Raw genomic sequence first — 21617 nt, 5'->3', positions numbered from 1 at the left:
CTAGATCCCCGAATTATCGTTCTTCCATCCATTATCTAGAAAAAATATCCGAGTATGTTCTTTTTGTTCTCCTGTATAAAAAAATCGCTGTCTGAGCTGAAGTGCGAATTGCATAGGCTGCGTTGTCGCCGCCTCGCAGTCGCAGGCTCTCGCGCCTCTCGATCCACACACACGGGACACAGGCCCGCCGCTGCTCCATCCACCCCATCTGACGCTGCTTCCAGGCTCCACTCCTCACCATCACCAGTTTCTGCTCCCTCCCCCATCCATCTCTCTGCTCTGGACCGTTCACTCTCCAGCTCCCCTCGCTCCGTTCCCTTCCGCCCAACCACCGCCTACTCCAGATCGGCGGGCGGGCACCGGCCGATGATGACATCCACCGTCACCACCACCGTTGGGTGCGGGGGGCTCCCCGTCCGCCCGTCGTCGTCGACGGCGCCCAGAGGACGCCCCCGCAGATGCGCCGTCCGAGCTCAAGGTACGTTCGCGCCGGTCCCCCAGATTCGTGGAGGACTCCAATTTCTGCCCTCCCCTCACTGAAATCTCCAATTTTTGCCCTCCCCTCACTGCAATCGGGATGAACTGACTGATATGATATCTGTTGTGGGCAGCCGCAGGAGCGGATGCCTCCGACGATAAGTCCGATAAGTCGGTGGAGGTCATGCGCAAGTTCTCCGAGCAGTACGCCCGCCGCTCCAACACTTTCTTCTGCACCGACAAGACAGTCACTGCCGTCGTCATCAAGGTCAGTGCCGTCCGATAGTCCTTAACTCCGTCCTCGTAGACATCCACCGATTAACACCGACCTTTAGGTGTTTCGGTATTCCAGTACAAGGTTTTATGGGATACACCGAGCTTTAGGTGTATTGGCATCCCAACACAAGGTTTTTGGGATATAAGTTAGGGGTGGATAGAAAACAAAGGCCGGGAATAGCAATCTAGACCGGAAAGTAGCGGATTGGGGAACATAGATGTCATAAGGCTTAGGAATTAACAAAGTGTTAAGAGAGATTGGGGATTACATCTAGGTTAAGCCATGAATAGCGCTATGCTCTTGCACTGGGGATTGGGGAAGAACAGAAGCTATTTCATGCTAACAATAAGGCTTAAAGAAAGAAACAGTAATATGGATTAGAGAGAACTAATTCTCCCAGCCTTCCTTCTAGATGCTCCTTGGTAATGGTAATCCTTCCAGGGGCCTACAGCTCCCGATTCATAACCTGAGAGGTAACTGTACAGAGGAGAGTCTAGACATTACTTAGATGCTAGCTGTCGAACTTCAGCTGCTGTTTGGCACAGCCAGCTTATGTGCATTAGGTGGTTGCAATATGGCTCAGCTTATTCATCCAAATTCCTAGTAAATATTTGTTAACAAAAGAGAAATATAATTTAAAAATGATGGTTTATTTTATAGCAACAAATAAGATTGCTCTAAAACAGTTGTGTTTAAGGGCACCACCAGGTTGAGGACGGTGGCAATGCTGAACATTTTTTTTCCTCTCTTGATCATCCTGTGGGCAGTGCATCCATGACTTGGGAGGATCTATTTAGAAGTTTAGGGTTAAGGATATCAGCTTCAGTGCCATTTTAGGAATTGAGGGAACAACTGCATTACCACTATAAATCAGGAAGCTTATATCAAAGCACATGGTGACATGTGTATGTTAAATGCATTTGCTCTACTCTGGTTTCTCAGAGCAACCATCACCTTTTCTTGATGATAGGTATATATAGGAATTCTGTAATTCCTTCTGAAGGAGGAAGATATTAGTTTGGAAGGTCAAGTAGTGCCTAGGAAGGATACCTTTCGATATTTAGGATCAATGCTACAGAGAGACGGGGATATTGATGAAGATGTTAGCCATAGAATCAAAGCAGGGTGGATGAAGTGGCGGCAAGCATCTGGTGTCCTATGTGACAAAAGGGTACCACACAAAGCTAAAAGGCAAGTTTTATAGGAACGGCGATTAGACCTGCTATGTTGTATGGTGCAGAATGTTGGCCTACGAAAAGACGACATGTTCAACAGATAAGTGTCGCGGAAATGCGTATGTTGCATTGGATTTGCGGTCATACAAGAAGGGATCGAGTTCGGAACGATGATATACGTGATAGATTAGGGGTAGCACCAATTGAAGAGAAGCTTGTCCAACACCGGTTGAGATGGTTTGGACATGTCCAACGGAGACCTCCAGAGGCACTGGTGCGTAGTGGAATCCTAGGCCAGGATAGTAACGTGAAGAGAGGCAGAGGAAAGACCGAAGTTGACTTGGGTAGAGGCAATAAAAGGAGACTGAAAGGATGGAATATACCCAAAGACTTAGCCTTAGATAGGAGTGCTTGGAAGACAGCTATTCACGTGCCCGAACCTTGATTGCTTCTGCTGGGTTTCAACTCTAGCCTGTCCCAACTTGTTTGGGATTTAAAGGCCTTTGTTGTTGTTGTCTGTAATTCCTTCTTGATGATAAAGCACAAATGAGAATACTTCTTGTGTCTCCATCGTTGTGAGTATGACCTATGACATGTTTGCAGGGACTTGCTGATCACAGAGATACTCTCGGAGCTCCTCTATGCCCTTGTAGGTAATTTATCTTATGTATTTTTCCCCTCAATTGTTCATCCATTTTTTATACAGGGTATCAACAATTTTTCTTTCTGAAACTTGTAAATCTGATCAGGCATTATGATGACAAAGCTGCGGAGGTAGCACAAGGATTTTGGAACTGCCCATGCGTCCCCATGCGTGAGAGGTGTGTTTATGAACTACACTTCCAGCTATTTTTCTATGATAGTGCATAGAGAAAATATTGTGGCAGCACTATTTTATGTTCAAAGTTATAGATATAGTACTGGACCTATACTGTTGCAAAACAGGCTGAGGTTCTTTTTCACTTGGCGTACCATATGAATAATTGGCCAACTAGCTATCTCTGTTCCAATCCCACAGCATAAGCATTGATTATGAAGGCATATTCCTTGCAAAACTGCAAACTCCAGCCTGTCCTACCATGTATCCATTTTTTTAATAAAAATAATCTGCTAGATAATAATGAATTTCTAGCTCTCTTCCCCTGAAAGGAAAATCATTTCTTATGTGAGCGGTCTACTTCTGCAGGAAGGAGTGCCACTGTATGCTTTTTCTTACTCCCGATAATGATTTTGCTGGGAAGGACCAGGCATGTCCCTTTTCCATACTATCAATGCTTTCCTGTCATCTGATATCTTTATCCATGATATGTTCGATGCAAATCCCTCGAGAATAATGATTTTTGTTGTATACTTGTGGCAGGCTATCTCCTTGGAGGAGATCAAAGAGGCGACATCGAAGTTCTAACCCCTTGTATTTTTCACGAAATGTTTACTTGACAGCTAGTTCTTTTATATGTATATGTACTTAAGTAGCATCTATACCTATAAGATATGCCATCAGGAAAATTTTCATAAAATGTGCAGCAAACAGAACTTCGCGAGGCTGTCGATCATATGAGCCGCTTTTAGCCTTTTATTGTACCTGGGCTCCATTTCGTGAATTAAACGCTACGGAATTCACCGTTCTTAACTGCTATTCCTGTGTTACTTGATTCTCTCTCTCCTCTGCTATTCCTGTGTTACTTGATTCTCTCTCTCCCAGATAAGAAACTATAAGAAACTTTTATTTTGGAAATGGAAACTATAAGAAACTTGATTCTCTTTATACTGTACAAAAAAAACCCCGAATTAGAATAGTTGAAGCAAATATGGTAAAAGGTGGAGCCATGTGCAAGATGGGCTGCTGCCCTGCCCACCGCGTGGGATGCAACAGGTGCGACCTCCTCGCAATCATAGCAGCCATTGGAAAGCCATGTCATGTGGCCCATTGCAGCCCGTGACCCTTCCCTTAGGAGTGATTTACTGAAGGGTGGTCGTGGCGCCGTGTCCGTATGCGAACTTGCGAAGTAGTATCTAGTATCCCCAGTCCCCTGCCTAGCGCGTCTGTACGTGATCTTGCGAAGCACTTTCTCCGTTCTAATTATATGTCGTTTTAATTTTTTTGATATATAAATTTTATTATGTATTTAGACATATATTATATTTAGATGTATAGTAAAATAAATGTAACAAAAAATCAAACTAACTTATAATTTGGAACGAGAGTATCAATTATCCCCAGTCCCCCACGCAGCCATGCTGCGACAGTGACTAGCGGAACACGGTAGTGTATTGCACTGATTAAATATATGCCAAAGGGTGATCATGTGGTTGCAATATACTCTATTATCAAAAAAGGGCCTAGGAAGTTCCATATTACCCAGAAAAAATAACATACGCTACTAATTTCCATACGAGATAGAAAGAAATACCAAAAATAAACCGTCCATAAAACACACAATTAGCAAAGGCAAAAATTGTATAAAAACTATAAGCAATTAATAGTTTGGCCTATTATCAAAATGATCTAGGAATTACCACATTAATAAAACAAGAACATGCACCATTGATTTGTAATTTCCATGTGCGATAGAAAGAAATACCAAAATAAACCGTCCATATAGGCAAAATTTGAATAAAAATATAAAAAAATTTATTAGTTTGACCTCCAAATAGATTGGAAGAAAAAAATATAAATAAAAAGACCATATAAATTAGAATTAGTAACTAAATAAATTCAAAATTAAAATTACAAGTTTGACGTCAAATGTATCACTACAGGTAAAGTATAAAAAACCCATCTATTTTACTTTGAAAGGCTAAAACCTACCACATTGATTCTACAGATCAAGATGTAATGTTATGTGGCAAAAGATTTAGAAAAATAAATAAATAAATTCAATATAGATAAAAACAAGTATACAAAAAAAAATACACGTAGAATTCAATCAGGGTGTTAATGATAGAATCGATATCATTATTTATATTTTTTTTATATATATTAGTGTATGGCTAGTAACAATTTTTAACCTTATACTACTTAGCCCCCCTCACGATCCGTTTCTGGATCTGCCACTGGTCATGTAGAGTATGCCTTGCCATCTCAACCTGTTCTATCGCCATAGCCCTATGCTCACATAGTCGTGCAGTCAAGCTCTATTGCGGTTTTTGGTGATGACCGCTTAATTATGGGACTAATGCATCTATTGAGATAATATGAATAGGTTCTAAGGACGAAAGAATAGGACTTGTGTGCTTAACGTCTCTTCTAATGGAAACGCAAGGATGGAACAAAAAGATAATTGTTCTAAAGTTTTCTCTTATGCTTATAATTGAGTATGAGATGTCATACTATCAAGAGGGATGCCTTTACATAGACTTACAATGAAAACGTGCTCAAAAGAACTAACACTTGAAAGTTGAATCGGCACATGCACCACGGTTAGGATAAAAAGTAATTTAAAATTGTGACCATGTCCACTTCGAACCTGTTGGTCTGTGTGGATAATCTATAGATGATCAGCTTGTAATCTAACACCTTAGTGCCGCAGATAATCCATGGAACCTCCATGCATTTGCAGATTATCCGTGCATTTGATGGTGAAAGCGCATCTAGCCCCGTTGTAGGTTTTGTTGAAATAATGACACACAATCAAAGGTCTAATGTGTTGACAAAATCATCGAGCACGTTTTCAAGTGTATATAAAACGAAATATTTGATGAATGGCAATCCCCCAATTTAGTTTGACATGAACAAATGGACCTTGTTTGAGGATTTAAATTCTTTATCTTTTGCATTTGAATATAGGAAAATACCGTACTATAAAGGGAGATTCAAATTCATTGTCTTGCATGTGTCTCTATGCTCAAAGAGTGGCTAACTAACCTTTGAGAGTTTCCAAAACTCAGCGAGAGAAAATTCGTGGCAAAACTCTTCTTGTTTTTTTGCCAGCAATTTCTAGATGTCTAGTAGGGACCAGGCATCTGGTTTTGCATTTTTTTTCAACGTGATTTTATTTTCTGCCAGCTTTTCTCGGATGTCCAAAAATATTTCCGGATGTCCAGAAAAGTGTCCAAAATAATTGTTTTCGTTTCTGCCAACGATTTTCGGATGTCCGATACTGTTTCCGGATGCGCAGAAAACTGACTACAAAATTCTTTTATTTTGTCTGGCAGTTTTTTCTGGATGTCCATAAAACATTTTTTTCAAAAGGTTTTTTTGTTTTCTATATAGTTCTTGGATGTCTGGTAGGGTCCGGATATCTGGTATCTGTTGTTCTTTCTAGCCACTTCTAGATGTCTGGACTTGACCTGATGTCCGAAAAATGTCATTCTAGCACTGCACTGGTTAGAGCTGAGAGAGAGAGAGAGCTAGTATTTATACTCTCTCTCCAGCATCATTAACCACCCACCATCAACCAAAACACCCCTAAACCATTACTCTTGCCCTCTCTATCTCTCACACACCCATAGCTTCACTCTGGTGAAAGATCTGGTGTGAATTTGAGAGGGAAATAGTGTGCGGTTGAGATTCGAGCGTGTGTTAGGCATCTCCATTCTCTTGAGCATTCGAGACTCCTTCAAGGTGTGGATTTGAGTTTCTTGCTCTTGGATTCTTAGAATTCTAGCCAGCAAGGAGTTGCATGGGAACTTCCAACTTGTGGATGCTGACGAGGACATGACACCTACGAATATGACCATTGATTATAAGGTGAGCTCGTTCCTATATTTGCATAATGATAAAACTAAGAATTGGTTACTACCTAATATTGATATTTCAAATGTGCTTAGGAACAAGGGAGATGATGATGGAGCATGGATATTCTATGAACAAGACCGATCTCAATGTGCAAATCCATCAAAGTTGAACATTCGGTCTTTGTGATCTAAAGCCAGATGGGTGTGTCGCTCTCCACCAAACCGATAGTTATCCACACCCAATGGAAGATCGGGAACCCCGTCCCCCATCAAATGCCCCCCCCCCCATAAAGTTTGTATCATCCATTTGATTAGTGGATTTCTCAAGTTGAACTTTTTGAGAGAGGCAAGGATGTGAAATAGACTTTGACCTTTGTAGTCACCTCAACAATGGGAAGTAGGATCTTTGCTAGAATATATTTGAGTGCATGAATCTTTGGATATCATCTTTACCCTTCTTTTACATGTCTTGATAACAAATTGCTTCATAGTGTGGTTATAAATCTTGTAGACTGAGCAGAGAGTTTTCCCTTTGACCATCATCTGATTTCCATTGGATATCTAGTGTCAGTACGTACCAAACATCCGGTTGAAATAAGATATCCGGTCTGTACTAATTTTTGTTGCAAGTTTATTTAATAAATTTTAGATTGGGCCTATTCACCCTCTTTCTAGGCCCTCGATGATCCTTTCACATGGACTATCCGCAGATTGGCATCTCTGCTACAACTCTTGTAGGTTCATCCGTGGAGGTTCTCAAATTATGGATTATCCACTATTTGTGCAAATTATTCTTCACAAATTGACAGAGCCAACGATCCTATTTTTGAGTGAGTATTTCTACCTCACCCACCCCTTCTAATAGTCACAACTCATTCATTTTCAAACCTAGGACATGAGCTCTATCTAGCATCCAAGGTGCCTTCCCTCTCTTCCCCTTGCCTTCCCTTGTTGATTTTGAATGTGATATTGAGTGAGTGAATATGAGTTGAAATTTATCTCTTGAGCACCCGTTTCTTTGTTATGTTCGTAGATTGGTGTTTGTTACTCTTGGAATTTTGCTCGATGTCCAAGGATCCCTCTTCACGTCCTAAAGGTGTCCCAACACATTACAAGGCCCAACAGCCCAAAAGACGACGACGCAACGCCGTGATAGATTCTAGATGTCAACTTGTTTCAACTATTCCCGTTGATTCTGATGCAATTTTGATGTGGGACCACTTCCATTGGTTTCCTTATGAAATTATCTTTCCATCCATATGTGGATCATCAAAAACGGAGTTCGTATGCGACCTGGACGTCCGTTTTACTATACGCTGGCCCTGGAGCCCGAGATGGACTCGAACTCAAGTTGGACTGGGCCTCTGGCTTGGCTTGGACGTCCTTGCTGGCCTCTTAAGGTGGTGGCCAAGGAGGAGGACGTACAAGGGCTTTCTTGGTGGGTTCTCCAAGTCCTTGGGGTGTGCTCCCACTTGGGCCAGGGTCCCAAGGATGAATAGCAAGCCCATAACAACAGTGTAGCTCTCAGCAGAAACATCGACAGAATATCTTGATGGTTTGGAGGCCTTGCTGATGTGATATTGAGATGAGACCAGATCTATTTGAAATCTTATCAAACAAGCTTTTCATCAAGTGCTCATTGACCTCGATCGCACTCCAGATGGCTGAGTTATGACCTTCCCAATGAAGCACTGTCGAGCTGCCGATGAACCAAAAATTCAACTTTGATGAACTTGCACGTTGAGACATATTTGTACCTACATTCAAATAACGACATGTACATGTGGAACCAAGTGAATTGTACCAAAAATCACTATGCAAATGTAGGAACGAGCTCACCTTATAAACAATGGTCGTATCCGATGGTGTCATGTCCTCATCATCCTTCCCTTCTTGACAACAATCCGTCCTCGGTTTGGGATTAGCTAAAGAAAACGTTGTTGGTAGTAGCCAACATTGCTCCCCTTCTTGAAATTTAACATGTTTCTTTATAACAAAACTAGGGGAACTCGACATGACAAGATTATAGCAATTGCAATCCTTTGGTTGATCATACTTTTGCACAATATAAGGAGATTTCAGATTTGAACAAATATAGACACGATACACCATATACTCTCCTTTACAATTATATTTTCCAATAAAATGATATGTACAAGTAGACAACCATGATAATTCAACACATTTAAGTTTCTCTTCTAAACTACTAAGAGCATATAAAGTATCAAACTCAATATAACCCAAAGTATTTGAAGAATACAATAATTTCTTTTCATCTTTTTCGGTAGCAATGGGAAGCAAATTTTTATGTTTAGCATAAGTAATTGGTTCCAAAGCCAAAGCATCATACTCATTCACTAGTTGTGGCATACGTATAATAAAAGCATTTTCACACAGCTCTTCTTTATCACTAGCATTATTAGAATAATTATTTTTTAACAAAGGCAATTCAGATTTAACATCCAATTCTTTTCTTTCATTAGCAGCTCTATCTCTATTAGTTTGTGCATTTTTAGCATGGTTTAAAGTTTTACCAGACTCCAAAGTATATGTGGGAGGTGGTGGTGGTGAAGATGTTGTTGTAGTGGCGAAAGTAACCGCTCACCTTTTTATCGCAGTCTCAACCCTTGCTAAAATCTGGTTGAGGTTGTTGCCAATGTTGGTATGGTTCTTTTGCTGATATTCCTGCAATTCTTTTTCTGCAAGCATAGCAAGCTGGAACAAACGTTTGAGAGTATAAAATTCTATATGGAAAACAATATCTTGTATTTCATGCCTCAAACCACCAAAAAAACAAACAATGGTATCTTCCATGTCATCTACTATCCCACAACGTATTGCACACTTTTGAAACTCTGTATAATATTCTTGGACAGACATATTGCCCTGCTCTAAGCACTGTAATTTGTTATGCCATTCATGTTTATAAGGAGGAATAAAATGATCACGCATAGCTATCTTAAATTCTTCCCATGTACCAGGTAAAACATCCTCTACAACTAGCCCATACCACCAAATAATGGCAAAGTCCTTAAACTCACTATGCAAATGTAGGAATGAGCTTACCTTATAAACAATGGTCATATCCGATGGTGTCATGTCCTCATCAAATAAGAAGGGTACAAAAAAGGTGGTACAAGAATCTCAGCCCCCAGAGGACACTCTATTAGGCAACGATGCAAAGCAGAGAAGAATTCCTGCCCTGGTAATGTGGTACCTGCTAGTGACCGACCGCTTGAGACGTATCTTCCTAAACCCTAAAGAAGCTGCACTCATGACATGGTGGGATGATGAGCGCAAGGTGGATGATGATAAGATTGCACAAACGGGACATTATATTGACTGCTTCTTCGCCGCCTCCCCCTCTCCCAAATTTGGAGCGAGTTATTGAGGTCGGGGAGATATTTTCACCGTCTCGTGACCCCCACATTCCTGAGATGCCACATTCTTCCCCGCCTCCTAGCGAGCATGTGCCTGATGAGATGCCACAACCTTCTCCAGCTCGTACCGAGCAAGTGCATCATGAGATACCACAGTCTTCTCAACAAGCACAACCGATACATGAACAACGAGTGCCTCCTGAAGAAGCTGTAGCACAAGAAGATGAGGATGTGCCTGTATGGGAACTTCAAAAGAAGCATCCAATCACCATAAGACCAGTTTATGTTCCAATCAAAGATGTCTCGTCGGTGTCCAAGTGGTATTCCCATGACCAGTTCAAGCCTGAGAACCAAGTTAAAAAAATCCCATCACGGGGTTCTGAGGAGGCCGTCACTAGCAAACTCCACCAAATTGCAAAGCAGTATCCAGATGTTGATGCCATCAAATGGTCAAAGGATTGCCCAAAAACATATGAAAGAGGCAACCCCTTCCTACCAAACTGGGACATCCAGCGCCTACCACTTGGAATGAGAAGGTTCCATGATTGGTACTTGCGTGTTCTTCCAACGAGCATAAATATCATACAAGCATGCTTTCCCACCGGCACATTTGGAAGCCCAGCCAGGAAAATTATCTTTGACTTCAATGACATGCAAACATGCTTTCACCTAGGAGAAATGGAGATGAATCTAATTTGCACGTGGTGCCTGTAAGTCCTTGTCCTCCCGATATGACATGAATGTAATCTTTGAATTTTGTTGTAACTAACCCACGCCGTGATTTGTAGAATGTAAGTGCACATTGTCAAACAAATGCCAAGTGTGAAAGCCGGGTATGTGGACCCTCAAGCTATAGCCCAAACAAATTTCAATTACCCTAAACGGTGGATACTTGATGCCAAAGAGCTAGCTGCTGCAAAGACTCTTCAGGAGAAAGAGCACATCCGTACGGCGAAACTAAGGGAAGAGTCCCTTAAGGTTGTGGCATACATTGCCCTGGCTTTCAAAAATCTCCAACAACACTCTACTATATGGCTACCATACAACTTCAAGTAAGCTCAACTCTATACTTGAAGCTTTGTTCGATATATTTTATTCGATGCAAAAGAGCTTATCTAGTTCTATGATTAAATCCATGCAGCAACCACTGGATTTGTATAGCCGTCGATGTCGGGAGGAGCATGGCATGGGTCTTTGATTCATTAGATAAGGACACGGTGACATACAAAGACTTCATATCGATTCTCAAGACGTATACATATCGACAATCCTCATTAACTTATATGTTTGTATACATACTTGTAACGTTCACTTTTGGATACTAACAAGTTGTATTTGCTAAAATAATTCAAACAGGGCATTTAGGTTCTATGTCACTAATCATCATGGAAGGCATGATCCAGCAAGGAAGGAAAAGCTGGCTATAAAAACACTATGTGCGGTAAGTGTAACTTACTTCTTCAGTACTCCATTACATGGCTGTCAAAAGCATTACTTAACATTTTCATATGCAAAACACGTAGTGCCCCAAGCAGAAGCCTAGGAGTGTATATTGTGGATACTATATATGTTCTACAATGAGTAACACCGGTGCTTACAGGAGACACTCCTTAAGGGTAAGTTTGAATCTCTTCACCCGTAGTATAAAAACTTCGTAAATGGTATGAAATACTAAACCAAAACTTGTTCTCTTGTAGTGGAGAGAAGAGAAAGGAATGAAAAGAGACCCATACAAGGATGACCAACTCTTAGAGCTCGTCGGTGACCTTTGTAACTTCATATTGGACCAGATTGTACATGTCAGAGATGCCTACCATGATTGAGAGTCTGAGTTAGGTACAAATCCTTAGTACCAACACCTTCGTAAGACTGAAAGGCTAGCTCTAGGACGTTGATAACAATGTGTATGTAATTTATATATTTAATGATGGATTGTATATATTCTTGTGAATTGGACTTGTAATTATAGTTTATAGAATACTCTTGTGCTTGTAGTCGCGGTCGCGGGGCGTTCGGCAACGCGAATGCTGGTCGCAGGGCGTTCGGCAACGCGAACGTAGTTCGGAATGTTGATCGTGGGGCGTTCGGCAACGCGAACGCGGTTCGGAACGTTGGTCGTGGGACGTTCGGCAACGCGATTTTGAATTGTAATTTTGAATTTTTTTTTGCGGGAAAACATACTGTAGGGGCGGTTCTAGATTGAACCGTCCCTACAAACACCTATTTGTAGGGGCGGCTGGTACTACAGCCGCCCCTACAAATCGATTTGTAGGGGCGGCTGGTAATACGAGCCACCCCTACAAATCGATTTGTAGGGACAGCCTGGGAACCGCCCCTACAAACGCATGATTTGTAGAGACCCTTGCGTAGGGGTGGCTAGGCAAACCGTCCCTACAAAGGGTTACCAGCCGCCTCTAGAAATGCTTTTTGTAGTTGTGTACTTTTTTTTAATTTACTGGTCATTTAATTGAGAAAGATTATTTATAAAATTTAAAATTTATTCTTTCGGGTCTAGTGGTAATTGGCTATTTGCTCTCTCTCTATCTACCTTGAATCGAACTGGGTGAAGAGATTTGTCTTTGTATAGCTAGTGATCAAGGTATTCAAAAGTGCTACTTAAGACCTGACCCTACATTGATATCTAATACTTTAAAACTACTTGGTTTTCTTCATCATTGATCACCAGTGTAATAAACTAATGAAAATGTAGGGATGGATGGGGTCATCACATGAAGCTTGTAAAGTTGGGTGTGGCCAGAAGGTGGACGCGATGCCAGCATGCGTTCATAATCCCTTAGGGGTGTTTTGTTCGTGGAATGAGATAATCCATCGTCACCTCACTCTTTGTTTTTTTGTTTGATTTGCGAAATAGAATGAGTTGATCCATCATCACCTTATTTCTCACAAGATAATAATCAGTGCTAGTATAAGGAATGAAATCATTCTATTAAATTTGAAGGATGAACTCATAATCCATTACCTTATCTATAGTCGGTTGTGATTCTCAAACCAAATAATGGAGACCAAACACTCCATTAGCTATTTAAGGGATTTCTTGCTTTTGGTATTGTTGTGCCTCAAACAACTCTTTCCACTATTAGAAGAAATGTCAACATTCTCAATGCCCCTGACCACTAGACAAGGCGTATTCAACAACATTGACTTAAACAACTCAATAGCGATGAATTCGAAATGGTGTTAGATAAGGTAAGTAGAACACATTGAGTTAGCAAAGGCTGAGTTAAGAAGTCCATGTAAGTTGTCTAGGTTTGACAACACTCTTGTCTTCATTTAGCATGTTTTCTATTTTGCACGGTTATGATTACCATAAATTCTTGTACAAGAACGGATGCCATATATAAAATGTTTACAAGTATGTACTGTTAGACTTGTAGGATCATGAGCTCTAGATCTAGGACACAAGAACATGAAGAACAAATGTTGAACATACCTTCATTCGGTGAATTAGCCATAGGCTTGCTCAAGTTTGCTAAAGTCCTAGTGCCTGCTTGATGCAGGTGAGATCTGCTTGATGTGGAGCTAGGAGCCTAGGAGTGCCTTCCTAGTGCTTCAAAAGTTGCCTAATCAGTGGGTAACCTTAAGATGGGTCGATAGATCCATGGAATGACCTCTCCTTTTATAGTGCTATTGCACACTAGGGGACTCACCCTTAGGTCGATTGAGCATTCTTTAGGTCAGTTTTGGGCCCCTGATCAAGGTGCAAACCACCTACTCTTGACTTATACCTTGGTGTTTTCACACCTTAGTCAATAGTCAATTTCTTCATTGAGTGTTCACACTCAACTCATGATCAACCCAACATTCTCCCCCTTGATCATAAGGCTAAGTATCATAAGCTTGTTTCTCGGCAAAATAGTATACCAAGACAAAAGGATTATCATGGTCAATTATGGTACCACTGAACCCAGTTACTATAGTATATCACCTTATTTCAAAATGAAACTTGTTTAACTTAGGAGCTCTCTGAACTTATCTTACTATACTCATTTAAAACTTATGAGTCCATTTATTGAGGGAATGTATATAGACAATAGATTACAACAATCAATTAAGTACTGTTGAACCAACTGACTATAATATTCCATTCCTTCTTAAAATAGACCCTTCTTAAGCTTATGGGGAGATGATGCCATAAAGTCCCAAAGTGCAGTTTTGTCGGTGTTTTGTAAACCAGACTAATAAGTTTATACGATTGCCACGCTGCTCTAGGAAGATGGTGGTAGCATCCAAAAGACATGAGAATTTATACTGGTTTAGGCTGGAGCCCTACGTCCAGTCTTAGAGATGATCGAGTGCATGTTCCTCGCTTGAATGCTCTAAAGTTCTTACAATGGGGGTGCAAGAATGGTGGAAGAGGTTGGAGAGGTAGAGCTAGGAGATGGACTGCTAGAAGGGAAGCTCCAGGAGCCCTATTACGATGAAAAATGTGTAAAATGGTAGAGGATGTCTAAAGATGGTGCCCTGGCCGCTCTTATATAGAGTTTGGGGCCAAGGCGTGTATAGAGAAGGAGGTTCTCCTGACCGAAGGGTCATGAGCCTGAGGAAGGTCCTAGCTAACTTGGCTTGCAAGCTACGCCATCTTGTGGTGCACGTCCGGGCATGGTTGTCGTCACTGTCATGTGGCCATGTCATGGCATGGTGTGGTGTGGTGTGGTGCTACTATGCTCGCCATGGTGACACTGTAGGCACGATGATGGTTCGTTAGCTGTCCTATGCGCCGTGGTCTCCACCGTGGTCTTCGTCATCGCCTCCTAGGTTCCTAGGGCATCATACAAGAGTCGGTAGCCGCCCTAGGTCATCGATCGCCAGGTTGGCTCCCTTCCTTGGGATCCCACTGCGCCCAACCCCCACTCCTCTTTGGCACCGCAAACCACCCCACATGCGGCTGCAGTTCCTAGAATTTTTTTAATTTTAACCCTTTTTTGAATATAATTTTAAATCTAACACTATCGTTTTTTTAAAACTAACACTTTTGGCTGTGCCTATTGCCTTGGCGTGGCCAAATGCCTGTGTCGCGCCATGAATGGTGGCGTGGCACAGGGCTGACGTGGCGTGGGCCGGCCGAGGGGGTCGCTGACATGGCGGGTCCTACCGCACCACCGACCATGGCGCGGCAGTGCCGTGCCCTGATCTGTGGCATGGTAGGAGCAGATATATACCCCACGCGCGAGCCTGGTCGCCCGCATGAATGCCTGCCCTACCCGCCCACCCGACGCCTAAACGCCACCGCCGCCACCGCCAGCGCCCTACCTACGGCCGCACGTGCCCGCCCGTCCACGCCGCGCACACGCCCGCCCGGCCTCGCCTCGCCCCGGCCGCGCCCACACGGCCCATCCTCGCCCGCTCGCCCGCTCACCCACACTGCGCCCGGCCACTCCTGCCGCGCAGCGCCATAGCCGGCCTCGCCACGAACGCCGGCACGTCAAGACCGCCCGTTCCTAAGGTACATCCCTTTCGATTTCATTTTTTTTATTATTATGTAGTATAGTTAGTATTTTTTAAATCTACTATTAGTGTCTTTGACCAAATTTATATAATAGCGTACTAATATTTATGAAACATAATATGTACTATTACATTAAGCATGGAGTGTACTTTCGTAATAAACTTATTAGGAGATAGAAATATTGATACCGTTTATTTAGTTTTGATCAAAGTTAAACATATTTGACTACTCGAGAAGCAAGATGTGTATTTATTTTGAGACGGAGAGATTACTTGTAATTTTAGAACCAAAGTTATATATGGATTGATTATGTATTTATTATCTAGTATAGTTAGGATTTTGGATTTAGAGATTTAGGCTAGTTAGGTTAGTGAATTTGTTTGTGAACTTACTAATGTTAACTTGAATTTTGTTAATTTGGATACTCTAACGCTTTGTTTATCAATTTATAATAGGATGGCCCCTCCCACGCAGCACCCGTTGTACCCTATTCTGGAGGTGGAGTACGACGACCAGCACCGAGCACACATCTTGAGTGACAACGATGTAGAGGTGTCCTTGCCTCCTTTGAGGCCCCGCACTCACACCAGGGTGCATCAGTGGGACAAGCGTTATACGCCGTACATACGGCGTGCCGGCTTCCTTGAGCTTGTCCGTGTTGTCAACCATGATCTTCCGCCCCTTGATCCAGCACTACTGACTGTAGCTGTGGACAGGTGCGAGTGCATTCTTTGTACGTAAACTTTCTTGTAATAAATTGGAGGCAACTAACAGTCGTTCTATTCTTATAACAGGTGGAGGCCTGAGACCCACACGTTTCACCTACCATGTGACAAGATGACCTTGACGTTGCAGGACGTCAAGGCTATTTTAGGCCTTCGGTTGGGGGGACTTCCAGTGACAGGGATAGTTGACAACGATCACTAGAGAGAGCTGGTGGCTCAATTTACTGGTTTTCTTCCACCGGACGACGATGCTTCCAAGAAAAATAAGTGAGTAATTCAAGCCTATTTAATACTTGCATTGCTTTACAGCTAGCATCGGGTCTCATTTTCTTTGATCAATTACAGAAAAAGTTCTGGTGTTTCATCGTCCTGGATCACAGAGCGCTTTGAGTACTTGGACCCACAAGCTGAGGAGGCACAAATCGATAGGTTTGCTCGAGTGTGGCTCTAGCACTTTCTTGGTGCTTTCCTCTTCCTAGATGCCTCGGGCAACACCATCAGCTAGATCTTCCTTGACATACTTCGCCAGCCGTGGGAGAACATAGCGGGGTACAGCTAGGGCAGCGCAGTCCTGGTATGGACGTATCGATAGCTATGCGTTGCCTACCGTCGCACCTAAGGACATGCGAACCTTGGGGGTTGCTCCTACCTACTCTAGGTTTGGTGTTGGGAACGATTGCCCATTGGGAGGCCCCTTAATAATGGTTTACCGGTAAGTACTTCGGTTCATTATATTCTTTCAGGCAGTTAGATATGATGATATTATTTATTGCTAATTCATTATCGTGTTCAATGCAGCAATGGAACGGGTATGATACACTCCCTACAGCTTTGTATATATGGATGGAAGCACAGTTAGTTAGAGGGAATGCATGGCGCAAGTACAGGGAGTATATGGACGGTCTCGACGTCCTGACATAGCACCAGGTTATGCTCTCTATACTATCATAGCAGTGTCTTCTTCAATGTACACTATATCACAACCTAACACAATTACGAAATTTCAGGTGTTTTGGTGTCCTTGGGATTCTCCGGAGCTCCAGGACTATCTGAGTCCTATCACTAGGGACGAGTCACACGAGTATCGCTGCGACGTCCCTCTTATTTTCTTCCATGTGGTCGAGATTCACTTGCCCATCCAAGTCTGCAGACAGTTTGGAAGAATGACAGGCTGCCCACCACCGCTTTACTCCACCGATCAAGTATTGCACGGGTGCGTTATCGATTAATAACAATGCTACAATTTAGATGTGTGTTTGGTACAACTAATATTGTTTTGTTGCAGGTTTGACCGTAGGAAGAGGTACAAGACCAAGGATTGGTGCGTGACACACAGCTCGTACATCCATTTGTGGCAGACCAGGGTACCACATGCAGTCCTTGCGGGTCCTCCACACGACCAGCACACCTTTGATGAGTACCTGTGGTGGCTTCACAGGTCTACGAGGACACATATCAAGCCTCCGTACACTGATGTGGCGATTGACGAGGACTCAGAGGAAGATGCCATCAAAGATGTGTATGACGTCACCACCAGGGAGGACACACAGCTACAGAGAGCCCCGCTTCAAAGATACGTGGTAAGATACTTGAATGGTACAATTTGTTATCCTTTTGGTATTAAGTATGTGTACTAAAACTGATGAGGACATCACTTCTTTAGAGGTACCTGCTGATCCTCCAACCGTCATGAAGGTCCAATGACCCGGGCTCGAAAGCGACAACTCAATTTAGAGGTGAGCTCGTTCTTAAGTGATACTTTTCATACTTTTGAGAATAGACTACTACCTAATGATGTTATCTTGCTTAGGAACATTGGAGAGGGTCATGAAGGACTTAGAGGAAGTGGTGGAGGTGATAATGACCAGCAAGGACGTCCAACACAAGCCGGAGGCCCAGTCCAACAAGAATTCGAGTCTGCCTTGTTCTCTAGGACCAGTCTGCCTTAAACTGGTCACCGAGGACGCATCCGGACTCTGTTATCGATGATCCACATATGGATGGAAATCTAATTTGATAAGGAAGCCAATCCAAGTGGTTTCACATCAAAAGCTATTCGGAATCAATAGGAATCATAAAAACAAGTCAGCGTCCAGAATCTGGCAGGGTGCTGTGACACCGTCTTTTGGTCCGTTGGACCATGTATCGAGTTTGGGCCCATTAGGGGCGCGTCCAGGGGTCTTGCATGACCCTAGAGTCTTCATAAACAGCCGCCGCCCCTCCATTAGGGTTTGGGTTTTGCTTAGATTAATCTGTCAAGAACAGTTTCGCCGTTCATCGGTTTGTGAGACCCCAACTTCATGAGTTTAACCATTCATCTGCAATTTGGTTACGATCTTTCTTGTTCTTGCTTGTGTTCTTTGTTGCACAGGCAAGGATTAGCCTTCTTGGTGAGGTCAACCTGGTCCATGACTTGGTTGATAACCAGAGGAGCTGTGGTGCTAAGATTACAGGGTTCGATCTTTCGATTTAAAGCCAGATCGGTGTGTCATTCTCCGCCACAACGATAGTTACCATCACCTGACGGAAGATCGGGATCCCCGTCTCCATTAAGTGGTAATCAGAGCTAAGGTATACCATCAGATTCACTTTTATTCCCTAGTTTTGAGTGTTTTGCATTCGTCCCATAGTCCAGTGCCATACTCGTTTTTCTTGTCCTAGAACCTTCCGCGCCATAGCCTTTGCATATTTTAGTTTCAGAGTCTGTCGTGTTGAGTTTGTGTCCTGGTCGAGGTCTTGTTGCTGGTTAGGTCATGCTAGAGTCTAGTTCGTATGTTTTTCCCCATCGTTTCCATCAAATCTTGGCTGTTGTGACCAATTTTGCACACATTGTTCCCGTTTTGTCCTCTAATTCGGAGCTAATTCTTAAAACTGGTCTAGTTTTCGCATACGAACTCTGTTTTAGACGTTCCATATATGCAAATCGATCAGAAAAAAATTTCAAATCTGTCCATCCCCACATTGTTGGGGTCAGAGATTTTTAAATTGGTCAAAAAGTGGTCACAAGATCCTCTTTTCTTGGGCACAAGGTTTTTATCGATTTTGATCCAGTTTTCTGAAAATTCCACATGCCACGTCTTTTACTTGTTTGAGCTCATATTTTTTGTGGTTACTTATTTTGTGCTCCTAAGTAAAGAAAAAATATCAATAAAATAAAATAAAAAAGTCGAAATTTCCCAAAAAACAACGATAGCCCAAAAATAGAAAAAAAAGAGGGGCAAAAGATGAACAATATTTAGAGGAGCACATAGAGAAGACCAAAGTGAGCTGTGTTAGCGTGTGTTGTCTGGTTCCTTGTTTGTGTTGCTATCTCCATCCACCATACTTATTTTTCTCACACCTATCATTTTGCTATGCACCATACTTTTGTCACACACTTGGTACTTGCAACACTTTAGACCAGCAATGAGAACAAGTACTTTGGACTATAATTCAGCATTACTTTCTGTTACTGACTTATGTGCCAGATATACATATTACTCTTTGTGTGCCTTCCAAGCTCCACAAACTCTTTAGATCAGTACAGACAAAGGGCCTTGCAATCTCGGTACCACTGCCTCACAGGTATCACAAACCAGCCACCAGTTGTACCGCCCACTACTTACGTTGGTAAGAACTTTGTAAGAGCTTGGTAAGGTGCCTCCACTTGTTGTGAAAAGTAACATCACTGCAACCACGTAGTCATTTGGTAGGGATAACTTTCACTGTTTATTCCTATTTTTGTGTTTACAATGGTAGTAGGTGAACAGACTGGAGATAACAACCCTAAGGGTTTCAACGAGTGTGTCAGTCAAGAGCAACTACAAGCTGTTGTAGACGATGCCCAAAAAAGGATGAATAAGGCCGTCAGGAAGGCCGTCACTGACGCACTCATTGAACTCAACATTGGCAACAACATGGAGAGGTTGGACAAACGAATTTCCACACTAACCGACAAGGTTACTGAGTTGGAAACATTGGTGGCGGTCAACAACAATGACGTCTCCGGCAGCAACACCGATGGTCTCTTGCCAGAAGACACGGTGCATGATGTCGCTGGAAACATGGATCGAGCAGCCTTCTGACAAGAGAGATTATGACAATGTCTTCGCCGCAACACGACAGGTATGGGTGGTGTCCACCACCACCACCATCAAGGTAATAATCACCGTGTACCCGATGATCCTTATGCTAAGATTAAGTTCACAATACCATCTTTTTTGGGTCATTACGATGCTGAGGGATATCTTGATTGGGAGATGATAGTAGAACAAAAGTTTAGTGCCCACCTTGTGCCTGAGCATCATAGAGTTCGTCAAGCTACTAGTGAGTTAAGGATTTTGCCATTATTTGGTGGAATAGGCTAGCTGCACAGGATGCTTTACCTGGTACATGGGAATAACTTATGGTAGCTATGCATGATCATTTTGTTCCTCCTTCTTATCATAGAGACTTGCGTAAGAAATTGATGCGTTTAGAACAAGGAGATAAATCTGTACAAGATTACTATGGTGAGTTCCAAAAGGGATTGATGCGCTGTAGTGTTGTGGAGGGAAACGAAGATGTCATTTGTCATTTTTATTCAGGTTTGAGGCGTGAGATTCAAGACATTGTTGATTATAAAGAATTTAACACTGTCAACCAGTTGTTTCAGTTTGCTATGTTTGTAGAAAAGGAATTGCAGGGGCGTGAACAGCAGGGCAAGAGCAAGGTCAGCACCAGCACATACACGCCACGCTCGGCACCATCTTCAGGGCTGACCAAGCCAACCACTTTTCGGACGCCTCCACTAGCGAGCAAGCGACCAACAGCCTCTGGAGTTTTCGCTACACCTAAGGCACCTCCCACATGACCTTCAGATTTAGGTAAAAATTCTTTGTAGGTGCCTACCAAGAGTTCTTCATCCGTTGCATCGACGGGACACACTTTGGGTATTCAGTGTCACCGCTGCCATGGCATTGGCCATGTGCAGAAGGACTGCCCAAGTTAGTGGGCATATATTGCTACAAAAGATGGTTACATCAGCACCTCTGACATTGAGGATGAAGAAGACCAAGATGCAGATGAGGAGGACGGCGAAGTCCTTGGTGACGAGGCCACAGCGTCCTATAGGAGCATCATTGTACAGTGGGTGCTCAGCTCACAAGTCCAGCAACCTGAGAAGCTATAACGCCATAACTTGTTCCAGATTTTCTTCGTCATCAGCGACCATCGAGCACGTGTCATTATTAACGGAGGTAGCTGCAACAATTTGGTGAGTTCTGATTTGGTCAAGAAGCTTGGCTTGACCACACACCCACACCCACGTCCATACCATATTCAGTGGCTAAATGATTCTGGTAAAGCAAAGGTAACACAAACTTGCAGAGTTTCATTTTTTATTGGTTCTTATGCTGATTCTGTTGATTGTGATGTGGTACCTATGCAAGCTTGTTCACTCTTATTGGGTCATCCTTGGGA

General features: G+C 42.7%; 1 protein-coding gene across 1 annotated transcript; it reads left to right on the top strand.

Annotated features, from left to right (window-relative positions):
* The first annotated feature begins 209 nt into the window (after positions 1-209).
* On the top strand, positions 210-3565 carry LOC136527920 (ferredoxin-thioredoxin reductase catalytic chain, chloroplastic-like). Its single transcript, XM_066520781.1, has 6 exons — positions 210-478; positions 612-745; positions 2533-2582; positions 2679-2750; positions 3116-3176; positions 3290-3565. The coding sequence occupies exons 1-6, from the start codon at positions 367-369 to the stop codon at positions 3332-3334; spliced, it is 474 nt and encodes a 157-aa protein (XP_066376878.1). The 5' UTR covers positions 210-366; the 3' UTR covers positions 3335-3565.
* The last annotated feature ends 18052 nt before the right edge of the window (positions 3566-21617 follow it).

The sequence above is a fragment of the Miscanthus floridulus genome, chromosome 19 (genome assembly GCF_019320115.1).
Source record: "Miscanthus floridulus cultivar M001 chromosome 19, ASM1932011v1, whole genome shotgun sequence".
NCBI lineage: Eukaryota > Viridiplantae > Streptophyta > Magnoliopsida > Poales > Poaceae > Miscanthus > Miscanthus floridulus.
The sequence above is the reverse complement of the archived record's forward strand: the minus strand, read 5'-3'. Positions and strand labels throughout refer to the sequence as shown.